The 19,910-nt window shown below is 35.9% G+C and overlaps 1 protein-coding gene across 4 annotated transcripts in view; it reads left to right on the forward strand.

Annotated features, from left to right (window-relative positions):
• The window catches only part of atp9b (ATPase phospholipid transporting 9B), a 162,680-nt gene that overhangs the window by 56,854 nt on the left and 85,916 nt on the right, over nucleotides 1-19,910 (forward strand). For all 4 annotated transcript variants that reach the window (XM_059012751.1, XM_059012752.1, XM_033992394.3 and 1 more), the window contains one exon: nucleotides 19,499-19,593. In XM_059012751.1, coding sequence (XP_058868734.1) covers nucleotides 19,499-19,593 — 95 coding nt within the window. The remainder of the gene's footprint in view (nucleotides 1-19,498; nucleotides 19,594-19,910) is intronic.

The following is a 19,910-nucleotide window of genomic DNA, read 5'->3' on the forward strand; positions in this document are numbered from 1 at the left end:
GCATAGCTAAGTTTCATAACTGCTTGTTCTTGTGCTGGGTGTCATAACGTTGGTCAGAACCTAGTTTAATAACAGCTGATGTACTCATGGAAACAAGCAAGGAAACAATAAACTGCTTAATATTGATTTGCAGCACTGTGATGCCCCCTTGTTCCTCCATATGCAGAAATATAACTTGTTGGCAGTGTTACAGCCTGGTTTTAGAGATTCCGGTTCATACTGCGCATTATCAAGGTCACTCTTAGTGTTCCAGTTTCCGTAGCAAAATAACACCCAGGTTAACATTAATGAGAATCCAATGCAACAAGATCTTCTTTGTTCGGGCAGCTGCTGCTGCCATCTAAGTACAATTTCCCTGTGCTGTCTTTCGTTCTTTTTTTAATTCGTTAAAAGTAACTAGAATTACTGCTGCTGCCATCAAAGTACAATTTCCTTTCACTCTTCAATTATAATAATGAGAGATTGTTTCAAGACTAGTTCAAAGGGAATTCAAAATAACAAGAATGTGCATTGTTTACAGAGGTTGGACGTGAGAACACCTGCGGCAGTCATTTTTGTGTAAATTATCTGTAAGTGGGTCCCATACTAAAGACTGCCACAGATTACTAATACTAAACTTTACTGCAGATTTCCATCCCAAACTTTCCTGAAGAAATTAGAGGCTATAATCCTTGAGAAATCATCATATATCCATCCAGAATATCTTAAACCCCTTGACAACTCCTGTCAAATCAGGCTGCCTATGGTGGCCTTAAACCCTGTTGACATTTTTATGGTGGGTGTTTCTAATTATTTGTTGAAGTACTTTACTTTAATACGCTTTACTGTAATGCTTCTAATGTTCCTTAGTGGTTGGCCTATTCTTTAAAACAATGGTTCCGTCCAGTGTCTGTGTGTTGATATATAGTACACTTGTATTGACTGTTCTCATACCACGGAAACCTGAAGCTATATAGGGAAACATTATATATTATAAGCTACCTGTCTTGAAAGTAAGCCACTTTGGAAATGTATTACTTGAGAGAATGACAAATGACTTAAATGACGTTTTGCACATGCAGCCAGATAAAGTTTATCTTCAGGGCATGTGTGACTGCCAACAATCTGTCCAAACTACTTTAATCTGTTTCCAAACCTCAGTTCCCATTCCAGTTTCAGCATTTGATTTAACTTAAGGTAGAATTGTTTTGAAGTCACAGAATACTATTGTTTTAGTGTATTCCAACTACTGTTGTCAACTGACACATGAGATATTGAATTAACCAAGAACTCATGAAATATCACAATACCTAATTTAAACTTTACAGAATGAATCAATCAGTGGAAGATAGGTTCCTTCATTGAAAATAATCCATAAGTTTGATTTGACGAAAGCAATAAATTATTTACCCAAGGGCACATAAGTAGCTTTTTAAATGTCAGAGACAAATTATGTGATCTGTGTGGTGTGATATTAACTTCCTCTCTGTGCTCACTGTCAGATGACTTACTCCACTGCATTTAATAAAATATGTCATACTTATCTGAACTGTCCTTCAGAAGTGAGGTATGCACTTAACCTCATTACAATTTGTTCAAAATAAAATAAAGCAATTTGAGAGGAGAGGAGAATGCAAAATGTTATAAGAAAATACAAATTCCACCTAATTCTATTTTCTACATTAAACTTATACTATGCCGCCCCCCCCCCCCCCCCCCCCCACACACACACAAAAAGATTGTAAACTCACAGTAGATTATATCAGTGAAAAGAGCAATGCCAATATTAAGAAAAAAATAATTTAGAAAACATAATTTGATTTGATTTTGATTCTGAATTATTGAGGGTTTCCCTTAACTAATTTTTCAGTAATTGCATACAGTAAAATGATTGTGGATGTGGAACATATTGTCAAAGTCTAAGGAGATGAGAGTAATGTGAGATTGATCAACATAGAACTAGAGACTAGGTTCTAGTCATGTCAGCGGAGAGAGTGCAGTATTGGCATATGTCAACTTGTAAGATATGCTACATGGAGCGAATCGGAGTCCATAAAACATTTTAAAAAATTGATATATCACAGCTCAAATCTCTAGACCCGAGAATAATTCACAGTTTGATTACTCTATTACCAATTCTAGTTACATTTACAGCTTTCTTTTCTTTTTCTTTCTTTTTTTTTACAATTTATAGATGATACAGGGCTTGAAATGGATTACAAATGAGCAGGAGACCAATGTGACTCCGTCACTGTCTCTTTATCTTGGGCGGTTTTTAAATTAGCTTACTGTTTCATGCATTTTAAATATAACTTAATAGCAGTGTATTTATGTATATTAATAGATAGATGAATACATTCTGTTTGTGTCTACATTGTGTGTGTGTGTGTGCCTAAATACAACAGAGGACTCTAAAGAACTGAATAAAAAAGTTATCAACAAAATTGTATATATATATATATATATATATATATATATATATATATATATATATATATATATATATATATATATATATATATATATATAATAAATTACAGAATCCTTTAAAAATACACATGGTAATCATCCATGTATTTCAAGTAGAGATAACCTACAATGAACTACTCCAAAAAACAATTATATTTCTATGCTTGTTAGGGTGTTCTTTAAGATTAAAAATTCATAAGACGTATTGAATCAATGTGGAAAACCCAAAATATATGCAATTTTTGATCAATCCTGGATTAAGTGTGTCATTGTGCTGGTCAATAAAGAATTGTGATGAGCTCAATGGTGTCATATTGACTGTGTATTAATGCTCAGTGTCCTATTGGGCCATCAGCTGATTGTTTAGAATGTAAATGATGCTGCTGATAGCCCTGGTGACTGATGGCTTAAATTCCAATTAATCAATTGTTTCATTAGTTTCTTAATTCAGATCAAATATCTCTTGAGTGCACACTCTTCTTTCACTGGTATTAAGAGAAATACAAGCTTTAATTTTTTTGAAGTTTGAAGTAATTTTCATCAATCTCTTATAATGCCAATGTGCTTTCTTGCTGCATCCCAGTTGAAGGCTGTATAACCTAAATGTGTGCATTATATTGTAAGTTTCTTGAAAAGGTTATCTGATCTAAACATGCATGGACTGTAAATGAAACTCTGCAATGAAACCCGTCATCACATTTTAACCATATAACCTGTCATCATGTTTAAAATGCCTGTGCACATCGTAATTTTAAGTTGTTGTATAAAGGTTTAAAAAATTAAGATGCTGGTAATTATCTGGTATTATGTCTGCAAAGATAATGTCTTCTGTCTTTTGTTGAGTGTATACTAATATTTCAGTGCTGTCTTCTTCGTAATTCATAGCATGCAGGCTACTAATATTACATGACTCTTTATTAACTGTTTATGACAGGTTCACGTGAGCCTTCTCACAATGACCCCTCAATTAATTCACTTGACGCTTGTCTGTTCTTTGTGATAAATATATCAGTTGATCTTAACCCAATTGCCATCAAAGCCATGCCTGCCTGACAACCCTTGTCAATTATACAAAATAAAATCAAGTATTCATAAGTAGCCTGTAATAGGATATTGGCAGACAGATTTAATAATTCAGTTTTGCTGAGGCTTAACTGGCATTAGTTGGAGCTAATGGTCGCTTTTTTTATGAAAAGTTCATTGGAGACAATGCTTGAGCGAGAAGATAGGCATAATTATGCGTACTTACATTACACTGGGTGGCTGCAAATGGAAAACGGAAATGTACTGTATTGTTTGTAATGTTACTGAAGGCTGATTCTTTTTAAGTGATGCATGATTGTGCATTTGTAGATTGAAGTTGCATAGAAGGACAGAGCTAAATGTGTTGTTTATATTTTTTAAAACATATTAATTGTGGGAAATCAATCGCTTTGGATAATAATGTAAAATGAAATATCTATCCGTAGGACAGAATAATCACCTAATAGTTGCTTCTGTTTTACATATTTAGCTGGTCAAATTTGTATTAACCACATGTACAATTAGGCTCTGCCAACGCTGTTTTGTTTTATATCCAGTATACTGTTCTGTTTCTATTTAGTTTTAGTTTGTTTTTGTACTTATCAACCTTTTTCTTTTCTATTAATAAGAGATTGTGGCAAAGTGGTTAACAGGAATGCAGCAGTGATCAAAGAACAGACAGACAACGATAATCCAGGTGCAATTATATTTTATTTGTAAATCCAATGGTCTGATGACACAAAACACAGTAAATAATAATGATAGCAAGCAAAACAGCAGCATGTATTACTTTTGTTGTGATCCACGGGTTGGTCCCGAAATAATAACAGTCCCGATCTTTTACACTCACACGTAACACAAACACAATCACCAGTCCACAGTACGTACTTTAGTCCTCGTGGTGCAAATACAGTTTATTGTGAAACAAAGTGTAGTGTTGTCCAGGTTTAGTGCTGGCCTTTGGCGACAGCTCCAGAACGTGTTCAGCCGTCTAATAATAACAAACAGTAATTCTTTAGACACGACGGAACAAAACAAACAAAACACTCACGGTTACAATGCACGGTTTCCTTCTGGTTCAGCTCTAACCATACAACAGATCACTGCGCTACGCTCCCTTTTGTACCATCAATCATGACCCGTTCGTTAACTAGTGCAACTACTCCTCCAATCCGCTGCTACCACGTTGTTTTCCTTCCGGGTCGAAGATTTATGATTTAGCTCCGCCCCCTTTCTAGATGACCGACTTCCTTCTAACCCTGGGAATGAATTGTCTGGCCATCCAGTCCAGGGCAGTCTGTTCCCTTTACACAGCGCCCTCACAGGTCGGGAGGGAGATTTATCACCAATAATCATTCTGTCTTTGTCACAGAGATGTAGAGGGAAAGTCATGTGAAGCCAAGGTTGTTCTTATAGACTTGTAATACTATCTAATTTTACAATTCAGAGAAAAGTAGAGAGGAAACACTGTTTTTAGAATTCGGATCAGATTCTATGAAGGTTATATACAAAGATTCATACAATATATCAAATAAAAAACAATTTGAAATATACACACACACAGTCGCAGACAAACGTAGTTGGGCAGTTAAAATAAATTAAAAAAAAGAGAAAGACCACAAAGAAAGTGATTTCTATAATTTCTAATTGTTCTATTGAAATATATAAATTAAAGTAGAGATTCAGCTTTATAAGAAAACAACAAATTATTACATAACATGCATTAAATGAAAAATAACATGCACAACTAATTTCATTTCATATATATATATATATATATATATATATATATATATATATATATATATATATATATATATATATATAACAAAAGGCACAAGTACTACTTTTTGCAAATTAACGAATATCCAAAGGAATATTTAAATTGAGTGAATATCTGAACAATATATATATATAAAAAAAACTGGTACCTTTAAACCAAAAGTATTCCTTACTCTTTTTATAAATGTTACACATTATACACAATCATTTGAGCTATGGCAAACTTTTTTTTTCTGTGGCTGGAAGTCTTTTGTAGAGTAAACTGCTGACGTACGAGGAAGTGCACCTGGTGATACATCTCCTGATGCGAGTGCTGTATAAAGTGAATATGCAGGAACCCAGTCAACCATTCACAAGAGCTCTGCAAATGCTTAGTGGTCTTGAACTACATTGATCTCTGGTATAATTCTCTATGAAATTGATGGATGAGGGCAACCATTGACAGAAAGGGTAAAGACCACTTTGAAATGTCCCTTGTGAATAAGTATGATGGAAAATAGATTGTTGAAGAAGATTTATGTTTTTGCTGGCACTGAGGGGGTATATTGTAGACTTGTTTCAGTGTGCTGCCTGCTCAACATATGATTGTAAGAAACCCCCACCTTTTTTTGCTAGGAGAGTGTACTTGTGATTGCTGCCCAGTTAGTACTTTTTATGCCTATCTACATAAATAAAATACAATCAAGGATATTACTATTGATGGAAGTCATTTTGATTTGGTATTGCCATAAGAGATACACAACAAAAAATTTAACAAAACACAATGCGAATGGTATAGTGTATTTGTAAGCACCCAAGAACTCTGTATATATCTGTATGACCGGACACCTGGAAGTTTATGTTATTTACCGTACGATTCGAAGAAAAATAGTCAAACACATCAACTGTCTGGGCGTGCCAAGAGAATACCAGTGTTTATTATTTAGTTAGGTTGCCAGGCTATTTTCTGGCTGTTTATTATATACAGTATACTGTTGGAAATAGACAACTACTCACTGTGTCCTGAGAAACAGATTGTACCAGAATTCCGCATCACATGTTTGCACAGTAGAAGATTCCAGTTCTGGCTAAGCAAGTGACTTGTTAGCTATGTCCGTTTCATTGGGGCCTTTGCCATCTCTTCTTGTGTGGCTTGCTGCAGATCAGGGGAGCTTGGAGTATGTTAGCACTGGCTGTGAGAGTACTTGGAACATTTGTTGCCCACACGCTCCCAGATGCAGTGTCTTTTAATTATTTTAGACAGCACATTTTATATATAACATTTTATATCATCTACAGTATCTTACTAAGCTGTGTGAGATGCAGTTTTACTGTGGGCAGTCTGGAGGGCTGTTTATCTGTATAAAATTACACAACATAAGCTTTTGATTGTTCTAGACTTGGAAAAACTCAACCCTATATGATACAACAAAAGTACAATCATAAGTTAGCCCTTGATCTTAGTATTGTATTAGTACAATTATGATTTTTGTTGTAACTGGGAATGAAAATGATTTTAGCAACTTAAATGTGTGTGTGTGTGTGTGTGTGTATATATATATATATATATATATATATATATATATGTGTGTGTGTATATATATATATATGTGTGTGTGTATATATATATATATATATATATATATATATATATATATATATATATATATATATATATATATATATATATATAACAAATCACTGCACCACTATGTTCTAAATTCCATGACAAACTGCCATTTTATTTGTTATTAGTTACAAAACCACAGCCAAAAATGAGTGGCATTTGACCTATTTCCTTTAATATATTTGGGGATGAAACTCCACATAGCTGGTACAGCTTTCTGAGTGAAGACAGCAGACCACCTGAAAAAAATAAATAAATAAAATAAGTGCACCAGCAAGAGTAGACACATAACAGTAGATGAGGAACAGCTAAATGAAATAGAAGAAAACAAAGATTGAAAAAAACACAAACAAACAAACAAAACTACAGCAGGGGCTGGTTAATGTACTTAAAGAAAAAAATATGGACATTCATTTTATGGAAATAAGTCCAAAAAATCTCAACAACATTAAGGGAATTTTATGCTAGTGCAAGAAGTTCAACTGGGGAACGGGAATTCAGTCTCCAGTTTTATAACGCTGAGCTGGACTAAATACATATTTTAACAGTAGATGCTTTAACATCTCTGCTGACGGCGAGTTTAAAACCAAGAAGAATGTATTCCTGTCAGTCAGAAAAACTCTTAGAAAAACAGGTAAAAACAAGGCCAGACACCACCCCCTGAATTACCGGTCTGGGTTTGAAGTGTCTACGGGAAACTGAGGTACTGTCCCCTGACACCGCGGTCGGATTGGTGCGTAAAGTCTGGTTTGATCGTCAACTTAATCTAGCATGACTTGGACTCGAGGGTGTCCGACAACTAACAAAAACATATTTTGAGATCCAAAAGGGTGAAAACGTACTAGAATAAGTGTGCCTCGCATATAACGAGTTCGCAAACTCACTTCAAGATCCGGCTTCAGTCTCCATCGCAGCTGCTCCCCTTACTTCCTTAGTGTCATTTGAAACTTTCTAATGAGATAGCACTTTTGAAGCAGAAATTCACAATACACTAACATGTGCAATTTATTTTTTAATAAGCGAACAATGAATTAAATTAAATTAAATTTGGGACTATATTATTTCTGGTTTTGTCTTAATTAAAACACATTTCAATTATTTTAATTATTTTTCTTCCCACAAATGACAGGTAGCCATGTTTTATAAGCGGTATAAACCAGTGCCATTTCTGACCAATTTCTGACAGACACAGACATTTCTTTTTGCCTTCGAACACACGAAAAAAATTGTCAACAATGTCAGTTTGTATATTTGTCCCAGCACTAATATATACCGTATATTACTAAAATTACCATTGTTTTGCTCCCTATTCATTTTTTGTAGTGCACACACATTGTGTTTCTGTTTCCAAAACAAATTCTTAAAATAGTTATGTATTTAGACAAGGATATCCCATTGTAAAACTTGATGACTCTAGAATTTGCTTTAACAAGAAGGCAGTGACATGCAATTTTTAAACCCTGCAGATGAAAGATTCATTAATTTAGCATGCACTCAGTGGAAATATGATTACTGAGCAAAGCCATGGGTGCAAGGAAAGAGTATTGTGTGAAAATGCCACCTTCAGGTCAGATATGGTTACAGGTGCTTCTCTCTCAAGCATGTCCTTTCAAGCTGTTAGCTCTGCAAGCTGCTAAATATACAGGCATTAATGAATAAAATATGGGGTTTTGCTAGACTTTACTTACATCAGAGCCCAGGTACTTTGATTGTGACACTAAATTCATCCGGACTTGGGCACCCAAACAAAATGTACTTGTTGGCAGTTTGTCAGGCTTCCTCCTGTCATACGAGCCTCATCTTATTTTTCTCCTCCTTTGCAGGCAACCTTAGGGTAAAGGTGAATTTTCTTTTTTTTCAATGTTGGTAGCATACTGTACGTCACTGCTTGTTGTATAAAATTTGACAGGTAATTTTAACTAGAGATGGGAAAGTAGCTTATTCAATTTGAGCAATGTTTATTTATGTATTTATTTGTAATTAATTTGCCAGGTTTTTCATGTATATTTAAATTAGACTAACAATTAAATACTGTTTATCTGTCTAAGCAGTGGTTGCCAGATTCTGTTTAATTTTAACCGGATCAGATGTAGCTGCCCTGCATGTAGATTGTTATAATGGGATCATTTTAACTTGTACATCTGTGAACCATACAAATATAACTACTCTGATCTGGTATCTCAAGTAATGTGGTTAGTTATTACGTTTTATAGGGTAGTAATGAATTGCACATTTTAATAGTTTTTTATTTTTAATTTTTGAAAGATATTAATTTGTTACGTGTTTTGCTTCCAAACAAAGCGTTGTTGTCTTGTTGGGTAAGTTGAATAATCAAGGATTGTTTATGGCCTGAAGCAATTATTGACAGATGAGAGATGAGCAGTGTCAGCATTAATATTTCATTAACACCTTCATCTGCTCATCAAAAAAATAATAGTAAATAGCCATGTTATTACATTTTGGTGAACTAATGCCTCTTTTCCACTGTACAACCGAGCCGTGCTGGGTCCGTACCGAGCCCTCGTGGTGCGGTTAAGGGGAGCCTGGTTTGTTTTTCCACTGCAGAGCCGAGCCGAGCCATGCTACTGACATCACACACAACGAAAGACAGTTGTTATTAATTGTTATTAATTAAATAACCAAACTTGCCCCCACCAGGGCATATTCCAGAATGGCATCCTATGTGTGTGAATCTTGTAGTCCAAAAAAAATTATTTCAGTAAAACCTGCATATGCAGCCAACTGCATTTTGCACAAAACCTGCTATTACTAACTGGTAAATCCCAGAACAGATTCTTCTGGCACTTTGAATTATATATATATATATATATATATATATATATATATATATATATATATATATATATATATATATATATATATATATATTTAAGATAATGGTTTGTTTGATCCAGTGAAGCCATAAGACAGCAGTAAAATTCAGGGGGTATATTTAAAGCCCTCATGTTATAACATCCATAAAACTTCTTCACCTACAGTACCATTAAACTAAGTCTGTTTTTATTTTATTTTAATGAAAGAAAAAATTCGGAATTACCTAAATGTAATACAGTAATAGTAATTTTTGGCTTATTTTCCCAAATACAATATTAACATAATTGTGTTACTTTTTAGTTCTTCCTTTCTTTTTAATCAACTTAGGCTGAGAAGACAAATGCTTTGCATACTTTTTTAAACACTAATTGTGCTGGTGATGTTTAAAATACATCTGGTATGAAGAGTTACTGCCAGGTATCCGCAAGCTATGGCTTCATGGTTCAGTTTGCTAACAATAATATTGGAGAATGGCTTACATCAAATTGTTTTTTAAACTTTGACAGGCTCCTAATTTAATAAGATAGTTTAAACAAATGGAAATGAATCACTTGCAAAATGTATCCAGTGTGGACTTTAGTATGAATAACAATGAGGACACAATTATATCTGTCTACATTGCAGGAGAATCACCTTATGGGTGTTCCAATTAAGTCAATTTTGAAAAACAAATCCTGTTAGTTTTGTCAGTAGCAATGATAAAACATACATTTAAAGAAATAACCACGAAAACATAAATCTAAAATATTGCTATTTTATTGTGCAAGGATATTTTGTTATTGGCTTTGAGTATTGGGTCACAGTGGATTCTCTTTAGACAGTGCACTCAGTTTATAAGAATCACTGATATAAGAATCAACCGCATATAGTGATCAAAACCACTGGGACCAAATCATTCCTATACCAACCAATGTAAACAAATCCGCTTGTAAGAATCAAGCAATCCGCTTATAAGAATCATTTCGGGGCAAACTGACTACATGTAATACGGTACTTGATCAAGTGCAAGTAGTAAAATAGGATTCTGCAGCCTTGAGTAAACATAAGTAATAACTGTGATCGTATAACAAGCTGCTTACCCACGAGGACTTGTTTTGATGTATTGTCCTCAGTGATTGAGCACCATTGACATCTGTATGTATACTGTATTTAAACTGATGGCATGCTTTTGCTAATTGTATGCAACAGCGTGGCCGAGGGCAGTGTAAATTATCAGGCTGGAGTCTTGATTTACAGTTTTAAACCAGTGTTGGTTTTATTTTTCTTACACTGTGGTGGCGAAACAACCGCTAATAAAACAAACAAAATAAACCTAGCTCTCAGTTGGAGCACTAACTAACAGTACTTCATGTGGAACGAACACTAGATCTCTTACTCAAGTTTGGGTTTCTTTTTGTTACTTTTGCTTCCTTACGCCTCTATACCCCCATCACAAAGCTATTGGCTAAGCCATTTCTATCGAGGTGTCATTAACTTTAACAAGCAGTTAACCAATTGATTATTATCCATAATTTGTTAAGGAAAGCAGCTGTGTATTTTTCGTGGGCGTGCATACATGCGGGAACTCGTGACATTTAGTGGTCAACCCATTACACTGCAGCCAGGGAACAAGCTCATTCTCATACTAAGTTTGATTCTGCACTACAGTAATCATATTGGTCCGCTTATAAGAATCAAAACACCCGGGACGGACGTGATTCTTATAAACAGACTGCACTGTATTATGTGTGTATATATATATATATATATATATATATATATATATATATATATATAGTGTGTGTATCTATTGTGGCAAAGTGGGGTTGCTTTCCTGCGCTTCAGGATCTTTAACACTGTCTTTAGGTGTAAATGAAGTACTTGAAGAACAGATAGGGTGTAAGGAGGACGGTGCCTATATATTTATTTCCAGTACACAAAAACAAACAAAAGCCTAACTAAACTTTTCATAAGTCCTAGCTACGAAAAACCGGACGGTTAAGTCGTTTAATTATAACAAAACACATATAATTAATTATAACAAGTATCACAATACCATTTTTTAGATCAGCCTGTCCCCACAGGCTTCCTCCAGGCCTAAGCCTTAACGCAGACCTTCCTACCCAGAGGCAGGCCTGCTATTTTATACACCTGCTTAATCCCAGGCAGGTGTCCCTTGTTAAAATTAGAGCGTTGATTCCTGTGGCATTATGGGAATCAACATCTACATTTTTCCTCCCCCTACTCTGCCACTATATATATATATATATATATATATATATATATATATATATATATATATATATATATATATATATATATATATATAGTGCCTATAGAAAGTCTACACCCCCTTGAACTTTTTTCACATTTTGTAGTGTCAGTGCCTACAAAATGTGAAAGAGTTTTTTTCCACTTATCTACACACCATACGCCACACTGTTAAGGGGAAAAAAGTTATATATTAAAAATACAAAACTGAAAGATCATAATTGGATAAGTCTCCATCCCCCTGAGTTAATACTTGGTGTAAGCACCTTTGGCAGCAATTACAGCTGTGAGTCTGTTGGGATAGGTCTCTACAAACTTTGCACACCTAGATTTGGCAATATTTGACCATTCTTCTTTACAAAACTGTTCAAGCTCTGTCAAGTTCCTTGGAGCGTTGATGGGCAGCAATCTTCAAGTTATGCCACAAATTTTCGATTGGATTTAGGTCGAGGCTCTGATAGGGCCACTCAAGGACATTTACCTTTTTGTTTCCTAGCCACTCCAGTGTAGCTTTAGCTTTGGCTTTGTGCTTTAGGTCGTTGTCATGCTGAAAGGTGAACTTCCGTCCCAGTTTCAGCTTTCTTGCAGAGTGCAGCAGGTTTTCCTAAAGGACTTCTCTGTACTTTGCTCCATTCATTTTCCCTTCTATCCTGACAAGTGCCCCAGTCCCTGTCGATGAGAAACATCCCCATAACATGATGCTGCCACCACCATGCTTCACAGTAGGGATGGTGTTCTTTGGGTGATGCACTGTGTTGGGTTTGAGCCAAACATAACGCTTTGCATTTAGGCCAAAAAGTTCCATTTTAGTTTCGTCAGACCACAAAACTTTTTGCCACATGGCTACAGAATCTCCTGAGTGTTTTTTTGCATACTTCAAACGGTATTCAAGGTGGGCTTTCTTGAGTAATGGCTTCCTTTTTGCCACCCTACCATACAGACCAGATTTGTGGAGTGCTTGGGATATTGTTGTCACATGCACACTTTGACCAGTCTTGGCCATAAAAGCCTGTAGCTCTTGCAAAGTTGCCATTGGCCTCTTGGTAGCCTCTCTGATCAGTTTCCTTCTTGCTCGGTCATCCAGTTTGGAGGGACGGTGTGATCTAGGCAGGGTCTTGGTGGTGCCATACACCTTCCACTTCTTAATAATCGTCTTGACCGTGCTCCAAGGGATATTCAAGGCCTTTGATATTTTTTTATACCCATCCCCTGATCTGTGTCTTTCAACAACTTTGTCCCGGAGTTCTTTTGAAAGCGCCTTGGTGCTCATGGTTGAGTCTTTGCTTTTTACAATTTGAAAAAAAAAAATGTCATCAGACAATGGAGACATCATAGTAGATTTGGTTACGAATCCATTTTCAGGAAGAACTTTCTCAGAAAAATTGAAGAGTTAAAAAAGGGAGGTATACACAACAAATATCCGGACACAGGAAGTGAAGAGATATACTCGCCACTTTCAACATTCAAATTATTAAAGGTGTCCGTGGCTTACTGGTAGCAGTCAATTAAAAAAATAATACTGTCTTTTGTTCAGTACAGAAAAGGTGACATGGAACAAAACTGGCTACAGCAATCTAGGATGTCTAACGAAGTCAGCACAAAAACATGAGCATTCCCAAAGTCACTTGCGAGCCACTGTAACACTAAAAACTGTTGGACAAACCCAGATTGATGTTTAACTGGATGAGCAGAAGCGTAGGGATACAATATATCACAATGAGCAAATAAGAAAAAATCATGAGGTTCTTAAACGCTTGATTGATTCTGTTGTTTACCTTGGCAAACAAGAACTGGCATTCAGGAGGCACGATGAAGGCACCAATTCCTCAAATAGAGGTAATTATGTGGAATTACTTTCTCTGATTTCTGACTACGACAGCATGTTAAGCAATTGCTTGTCAATAGCCACAGTATTCTCGGGTACCACTAACAAGATTCAGAACAAATAAAAGCAGAACTACAGGAAACCAAGTATGTAACTGTAATGGTAGATTAAACTTGTGACGATGGAAATGCAGCTCAGCTGTCTTTTGTTTTCAGGTATGTGACTGACAGTGGCCTGAAAGAACGGTTGTTCTGTGAAAATGTGTTACATTTACTAAAATAAAAATGCTTTTAAAAAGACCAAATCCCCATTGGGCTTATTTATTTATTTATTTTAGATAATATTATTATTATTATTATTATTATTATTATTATTATTTATTTCTTTCTCAGATGCCATTATGCTTGACAGCCGCTATAAGATCGTTACCTTTATTAAAAATATGCACGGATATATCTACCGATTTAATCAACTTCTGCCCATATATTAACCGATCAAAAATTGGAAACGCGTGACAGCCCTAATCTATATATATATATATATATATATATATATATATATATATATATATATATATATATATATATATATATATATATATGAAATCTATTCCAAATCGGTGATGTTTTTTGTTTGGAAGATACTGCATAAGTGACGTTCGGTTTTTCAATCCTACCAGGCTTTCGTCGATTGCAATGAATTCATTTAAAACATAGTACTTCGTAAGAAGAGACTCCACTTTAGTAAGTAGTGGTCGCACTTTGAATAAACTGTCGTAAACCAGGTTTGTCTTTTTTCTTTTGGTTTTTGTTGTTGTTCAAGTGCAGGTTTGCAAGACAAAAAAGAAACTTGTCGCGGGACATTATTCGCGCGAATCCTGGTGTTGCTTGCAGTGCATCTTTCGTGTTCCAGTATTCTTTCATGTCAGGCTTACACACTAACCCCATATTCAGCCACAATCCTAAAACAGCACGTAATCTATTTTGTGTCATACCGCCAGACACCGACCACCATGAAAATAGCCTCTCATACGTTTTAGATTTAGCATTTCTTTCCCTGTATTTGTTGTTAATTTCTAATGCGTATATATTGGACTCGTTGCAGATGTGTTCTTGGAGCTCCGTTGAAAGCAACAGCTCAAAGAATTCAGCAGGCCGGGTTGCGCTGCGTGGAATAAATCTCGGACCACTAACCTCTGTATATTTCTTTATGTTCGATGTTATTTTCTGTTCTGGCAATTCTGTTATTTGGGTCCAAAGCGGGACTCTGAAGTTTTTGTTCAGCAACCGAATTAAAGGCACGTCTTCGTCTGTACTGTCGTCACCTCCCACCACATCCTCCTCCTCCTCTTCATCCCCCTCTTCATCCTCCTGTTCTCCATCCTCCTCCTTTTTTAAATCGCTGTCATCACTATCCACATAGCTATACAGTCCCAACCAATTGTACATTTTATCAGCCTCAGAAGCCGTAAAACCTTCAAAACATTCTCCGTCCGAATCGCTTAAAAACGCACTCTCTAAATCCACCATTTCTCAACTCTCAGCTAGCCTAGGAGACAGGGTTTTCTTTTTAACCAATAAAAAAAGATGTTCGCTACAACCATTTTAATTGGCTAATATTAACACCAAAGCCCTCTGCTATTGCTCGGCACAGTTTGTTGCTAGGTAAAATTGACCAATAAAAAAATTACAGAGAGCAAATGAGAGGGCAGATCTATGTCCGAGAATCGGCCGTTTAGTCCTCACGCAGCACACCTCCGTGAGCCGATCATCGGCCCTGTAGTACTCTGAGGATTAAACGTAGTGTTTCAGTGCTGTACAGACGTTCTATGTCGTTATCCGTTAGTGCTTCAGCTTTATTTGGATGATTGCCTTTACCTTGTTTTAATTTCCCATTCCTCTCCAGTTTCTCTGAGATATGAATGTACCAGCTTTATATCATTTTTATTAACGTATTCTCATTTTGTTGATCATTTATGAACATTTCTGTACTGTGGGTGTTGTAGAGTGATTGAAAAGGAGACATTTTGTGTTTAAATTGAAAGTGATGGTCTCGAGGAGTCGAATGGGTCAAAGATCAAATATGTTTTCCTCTAGAGGAATTATCACTTTTTGACGTCGTGGCTCTAATTATGAATGAATGCCACCTGCCTGCGATTAGGTTCTAAAGAAAAATAAGTTTAGTTAGTACTTCGTGTGGGAGTTAGGTTTGGTTTTGATTATTTTCTTTTATTTCTTTAATTAATAAAATCACACGAAAGTGCTTAAACACTTCAAATCTTGTGTCTTGGTCTGTTTTTAAGGGGGATGTTTTTAAGGGTGAAATCAACAGAACAGCAAAAAATGGGCTGGAGTGCCTTTGGAAGATTAAGCATGGTTCTGAAAGGGAAACTACCCTTATGCCTCAAGAGGAAAGTCTTCGACCAATGCGTGCTGCCAGTGCTAACTTATGGACCTTCAATGCACAAATGACTCCGGAATTGCAAACGACTCAATGGAGTATGGAAAGATGCATGCAGGGAATAACAAGAAGAAACAAGAAAAGGAAGGAATGGATAAGAGCGCAAACAAAAGTATGCAGTGTTATTATAAGATCAAAAAATGAAATGACAGTGGGCCAGACATGTAGCAAGAAGAGGAGACCATCGCTGAACCATGGAGATAATAGACTGGATCCCATGTGATATAAAGCGACCAAGAAGAAGACCTCCAGGAAGATAGCAAGATGAATTTATTATTTTTATATTGCCATTTCACTCATTGTCAATATTAAATAAATGTTGGGATTTTTATTTATGTTCAAACACGGTAGGATTTTTTGGGCTGTGATCTAAAATGCGTTATGCTCCCACTTAAATTCATTCAAGGTTCCAGGGCCAAGAAACCTTATTCCATGGTATTTGAAAACTCTATACAATATAATACATACCTGGAAAATGGTCACGTCTAGATCACGTACCTCAATTTGATCTCACGAAATATTTTCCAATAAAAAATGCTGGTGTATAATGAGCCTCCATATTGCTGTTTAGTATTCCATCGCAACTTCTTACAGTGGCTGCTACCAAAACAAGACAGATTTATATAGCAGAGGTAAGTTTAATATGAAATAATAGCACTACGATATCATCCCCAAACCCCATGATACGAACAGCTTTTATAGATACAGCCCAGTGTGTAACAAATATGCATTCATGACAGCATTTTCTCTATTTGTGTTGGCTTTTTTTTATTATGATTAAAAATATCTACACCACTTTTAGAACTAAACATACAGTAAGCTTTTATGCTTTTAATTTGTCTACAAAATCCACTTGTATTATCTGTGCCAGCATCTCTCAGTACTTGAAAGTTACCTCCCTATTACTTGTTTAACACGCAGGTAACAGCAAAAATGAGTCTGGCATGCTGAACAATGTTGTGCAGAATCAAATTTAGTCTGCAGCCAGTATACACTAGGCTTCAGATACTTAAGCATTGATTTCAAAACCAATCTGAAATCTTAGGCCCTGTCCACACTACATATGTCGAGAACCCTGAACTCAAAAACGTTTTAATTAATCCAGCTCAAAGCGTCCACAATAAAGTACTGTTTCATGTTTAGTCGGGCTTAATGCTTACAAACACTATTAAAATAGTTTGGTTACAGGCCCTAGCAGCACAGTGGACTGTGCAACCTAATACGATAGTATCCCATCATGCACTGCCTGTTTACAACCTTGCAAATATGGAGCCCATGCCCACGCACAAACACAAGGCATCAGCGATGGAGAAGGCAGCAACAATCTCGCCATCGTTGGCAAGCTTTGCATAGTCACTTGCATTGGTTAGGAGTTCTTTCAAAGCCTGCTTCTTGCATGCAAGTTGACATTTTACCATAAATGTGTGCATTTCATTTTGAACTCTGAAGTTCTCCTTGAACGATTTCATTGCTCCAGATATCAATAAGTGCCTTAATTTTAGCATCTGGCCACATCGCTCCATGATCTACCATTTTACAACATAAGCCTATAAATGGTACAGCAGCATTGATAGTCGTTCTCAACTCCTTCAGACACCTGTTTTCTGAGTACTGTATTTGTAATGTCCATGCGCCAAAACATATCGGAAAGCATTTTGGGATATTTGGAGAATACTCAAAAAATTTAGTTAGGTATTACAGCGTCCACACTTCTGACAAACCGCAAACTACCTGATGCGATCTAATTTATTGTATTTCTTGTATTAAAAGTTATTGTATTTCTTGCTCTTATTGTATTACTTGTATTGTAACGCTTGAAATGTTTTTGCTTACGATTGTAAGTCGCCCTGGATAAGGGCGTCTTCTAAGAAATAAATAATAATAATAATAATAATTTAGAACCAGACTCGAGACTACCCCCTGAGGTAATTAGCACTTTTAAGACGGTTTAAAGACATAGCATGGACAGGGCCATTGTCTCTTTAAATCTTTAAATTGTCTTTCAATAGGATTAGTATTTTAAAACATAAAAGGGGGAGGGGGTAAAAACATTTAAATTTCCCCTGTGTACAATATGAATTATAATGGAATCGTTCAGCAGACTTGGAGTAAAAACTGTAACAGCTACAGCTCTAGTACTCCGCACTGAGGTAGCAGTTTCTGCTGACTTAATTTCCTACAATGGTTAGAATTTGATTGGATTTGCAGTTTTAGTTTTCTTTTTAATATTGTTATTTGTCATGTGTGCATTCGAGCAGTTTTCCCATCAGATCCACTCAGATATGCACGCACCCATAACACAAAGCGCAGTGTGAGAATGCTGCCCGCTTGGTGAGGGATACCGGCTTTCGTGGAACTTCCTTGTTAAAGGTGTTGTTGCTAAGGTTTTAAAATTCATTTTCTTACCTCTACCATTATCAGTAGTAGAGAGACAGATTCAGTTGGAGAAACGCAGCGGCAAGAAATGTTAGCCACCTAAAGTAAGCTTGCCGATGCCTTTGAGAGCAGGTCTTTCAGTTATGTAACATTTCATTCCCAAACTGGTGAAATCCACTTGTAATGACCAACCAGCAGACTTGGCACTTAAAAATAGTCTTGAAGGTAGTGTGCAGGAGGAGTACAGTACGAGTCAGGAAGATGATAGAATGCCGAGTAGTATGATCTCGACAAGGCCAAGGGGCAATACTGTCAAAAATCCTGGGAGCAAACAAATGAACCAGTTCTGACCTAAATAATGAATGGCACAAATGTCACAATCACAGAAGAATTACTACAGGTAGTGGTGGAAGAATGAAGACATTTCTTACCGCTTTGAGATGAGCTTGATATTCAGCTCCCACAATAAATAACACTTATATGTAAAAACCAGAAAACAAGTAACATAATAAGTGTAAAACATGCATGATATAGCATGCTTTACTGGCTGCTTTTTTTTTTCTTTTTTATTGTGGAATGGATTTTTTAAACACACCAAAGCAGTTGCAATCTCGCATTCTTGTACCAGAAGCAACATAATTTTAGCACCTCAAATCTGTGAGTAAAAATTGTACAGCTTGCTCAAATGTAATGCACAATATCAGATTTATGAAACATGATTCATATATTTTGCACATTGTATAGTTATTGAGGTGTGTTTCAGATCATGTTTCATAAATCATGTTTCGTGTATCCTGTCAGTCAGGTATTTGTTTTTCAGGACTACTAGCGGTTGGTCAGGTATTGGTAAATCTTACCTTATACTGCATGTTTTTATTTTTCTACATATTTAGGGTCCTGTTTTATTCGTACGGATCAACTAGATGGTGAAACTGACTGGAAGTTGAAGATTGCTGTTGTTTGCACGCAGAGATTGCCAGCTTTAGGGGTAAGTACTCTGTCATTATTTTTTTGGGGGGGGGGGGTTGCTTCCTTTGCTGAAAAGAAAAGTGTAACATTTTGAAATAGCCTCAGGAATCAGATATAACAAAGGAAGGAATCTTAACAAATTTGCTTTTTTTGTTAAGAAATGTACTATGAGTTTAACATAAAAAAGACAATGCTGCTTGCTTAACTGGTCTTAGTTTCAGTGCTGATTCATGCCATAAACCTCTTTGGGCTGTAATTTTAAAAAGTCATTAAAATGTCTGCAGGGATTAGTTTTACATCACCTCAACGTCATTTTGGTTCTTTCATAGTTTTATA

This window comes from Acipenser ruthenus, chromosome 3 (genome assembly GCF_902713425.1).
Source record: "Acipenser ruthenus chromosome 3, fAciRut3.2 maternal haplotype, whole genome shotgun sequence".
Classification (NCBI taxonomy): domain Eukaryota; kingdom Metazoa; phylum Chordata; class Actinopteri; order Acipenseriformes; family Acipenseridae; genus Acipenser; species Acipenser ruthenus.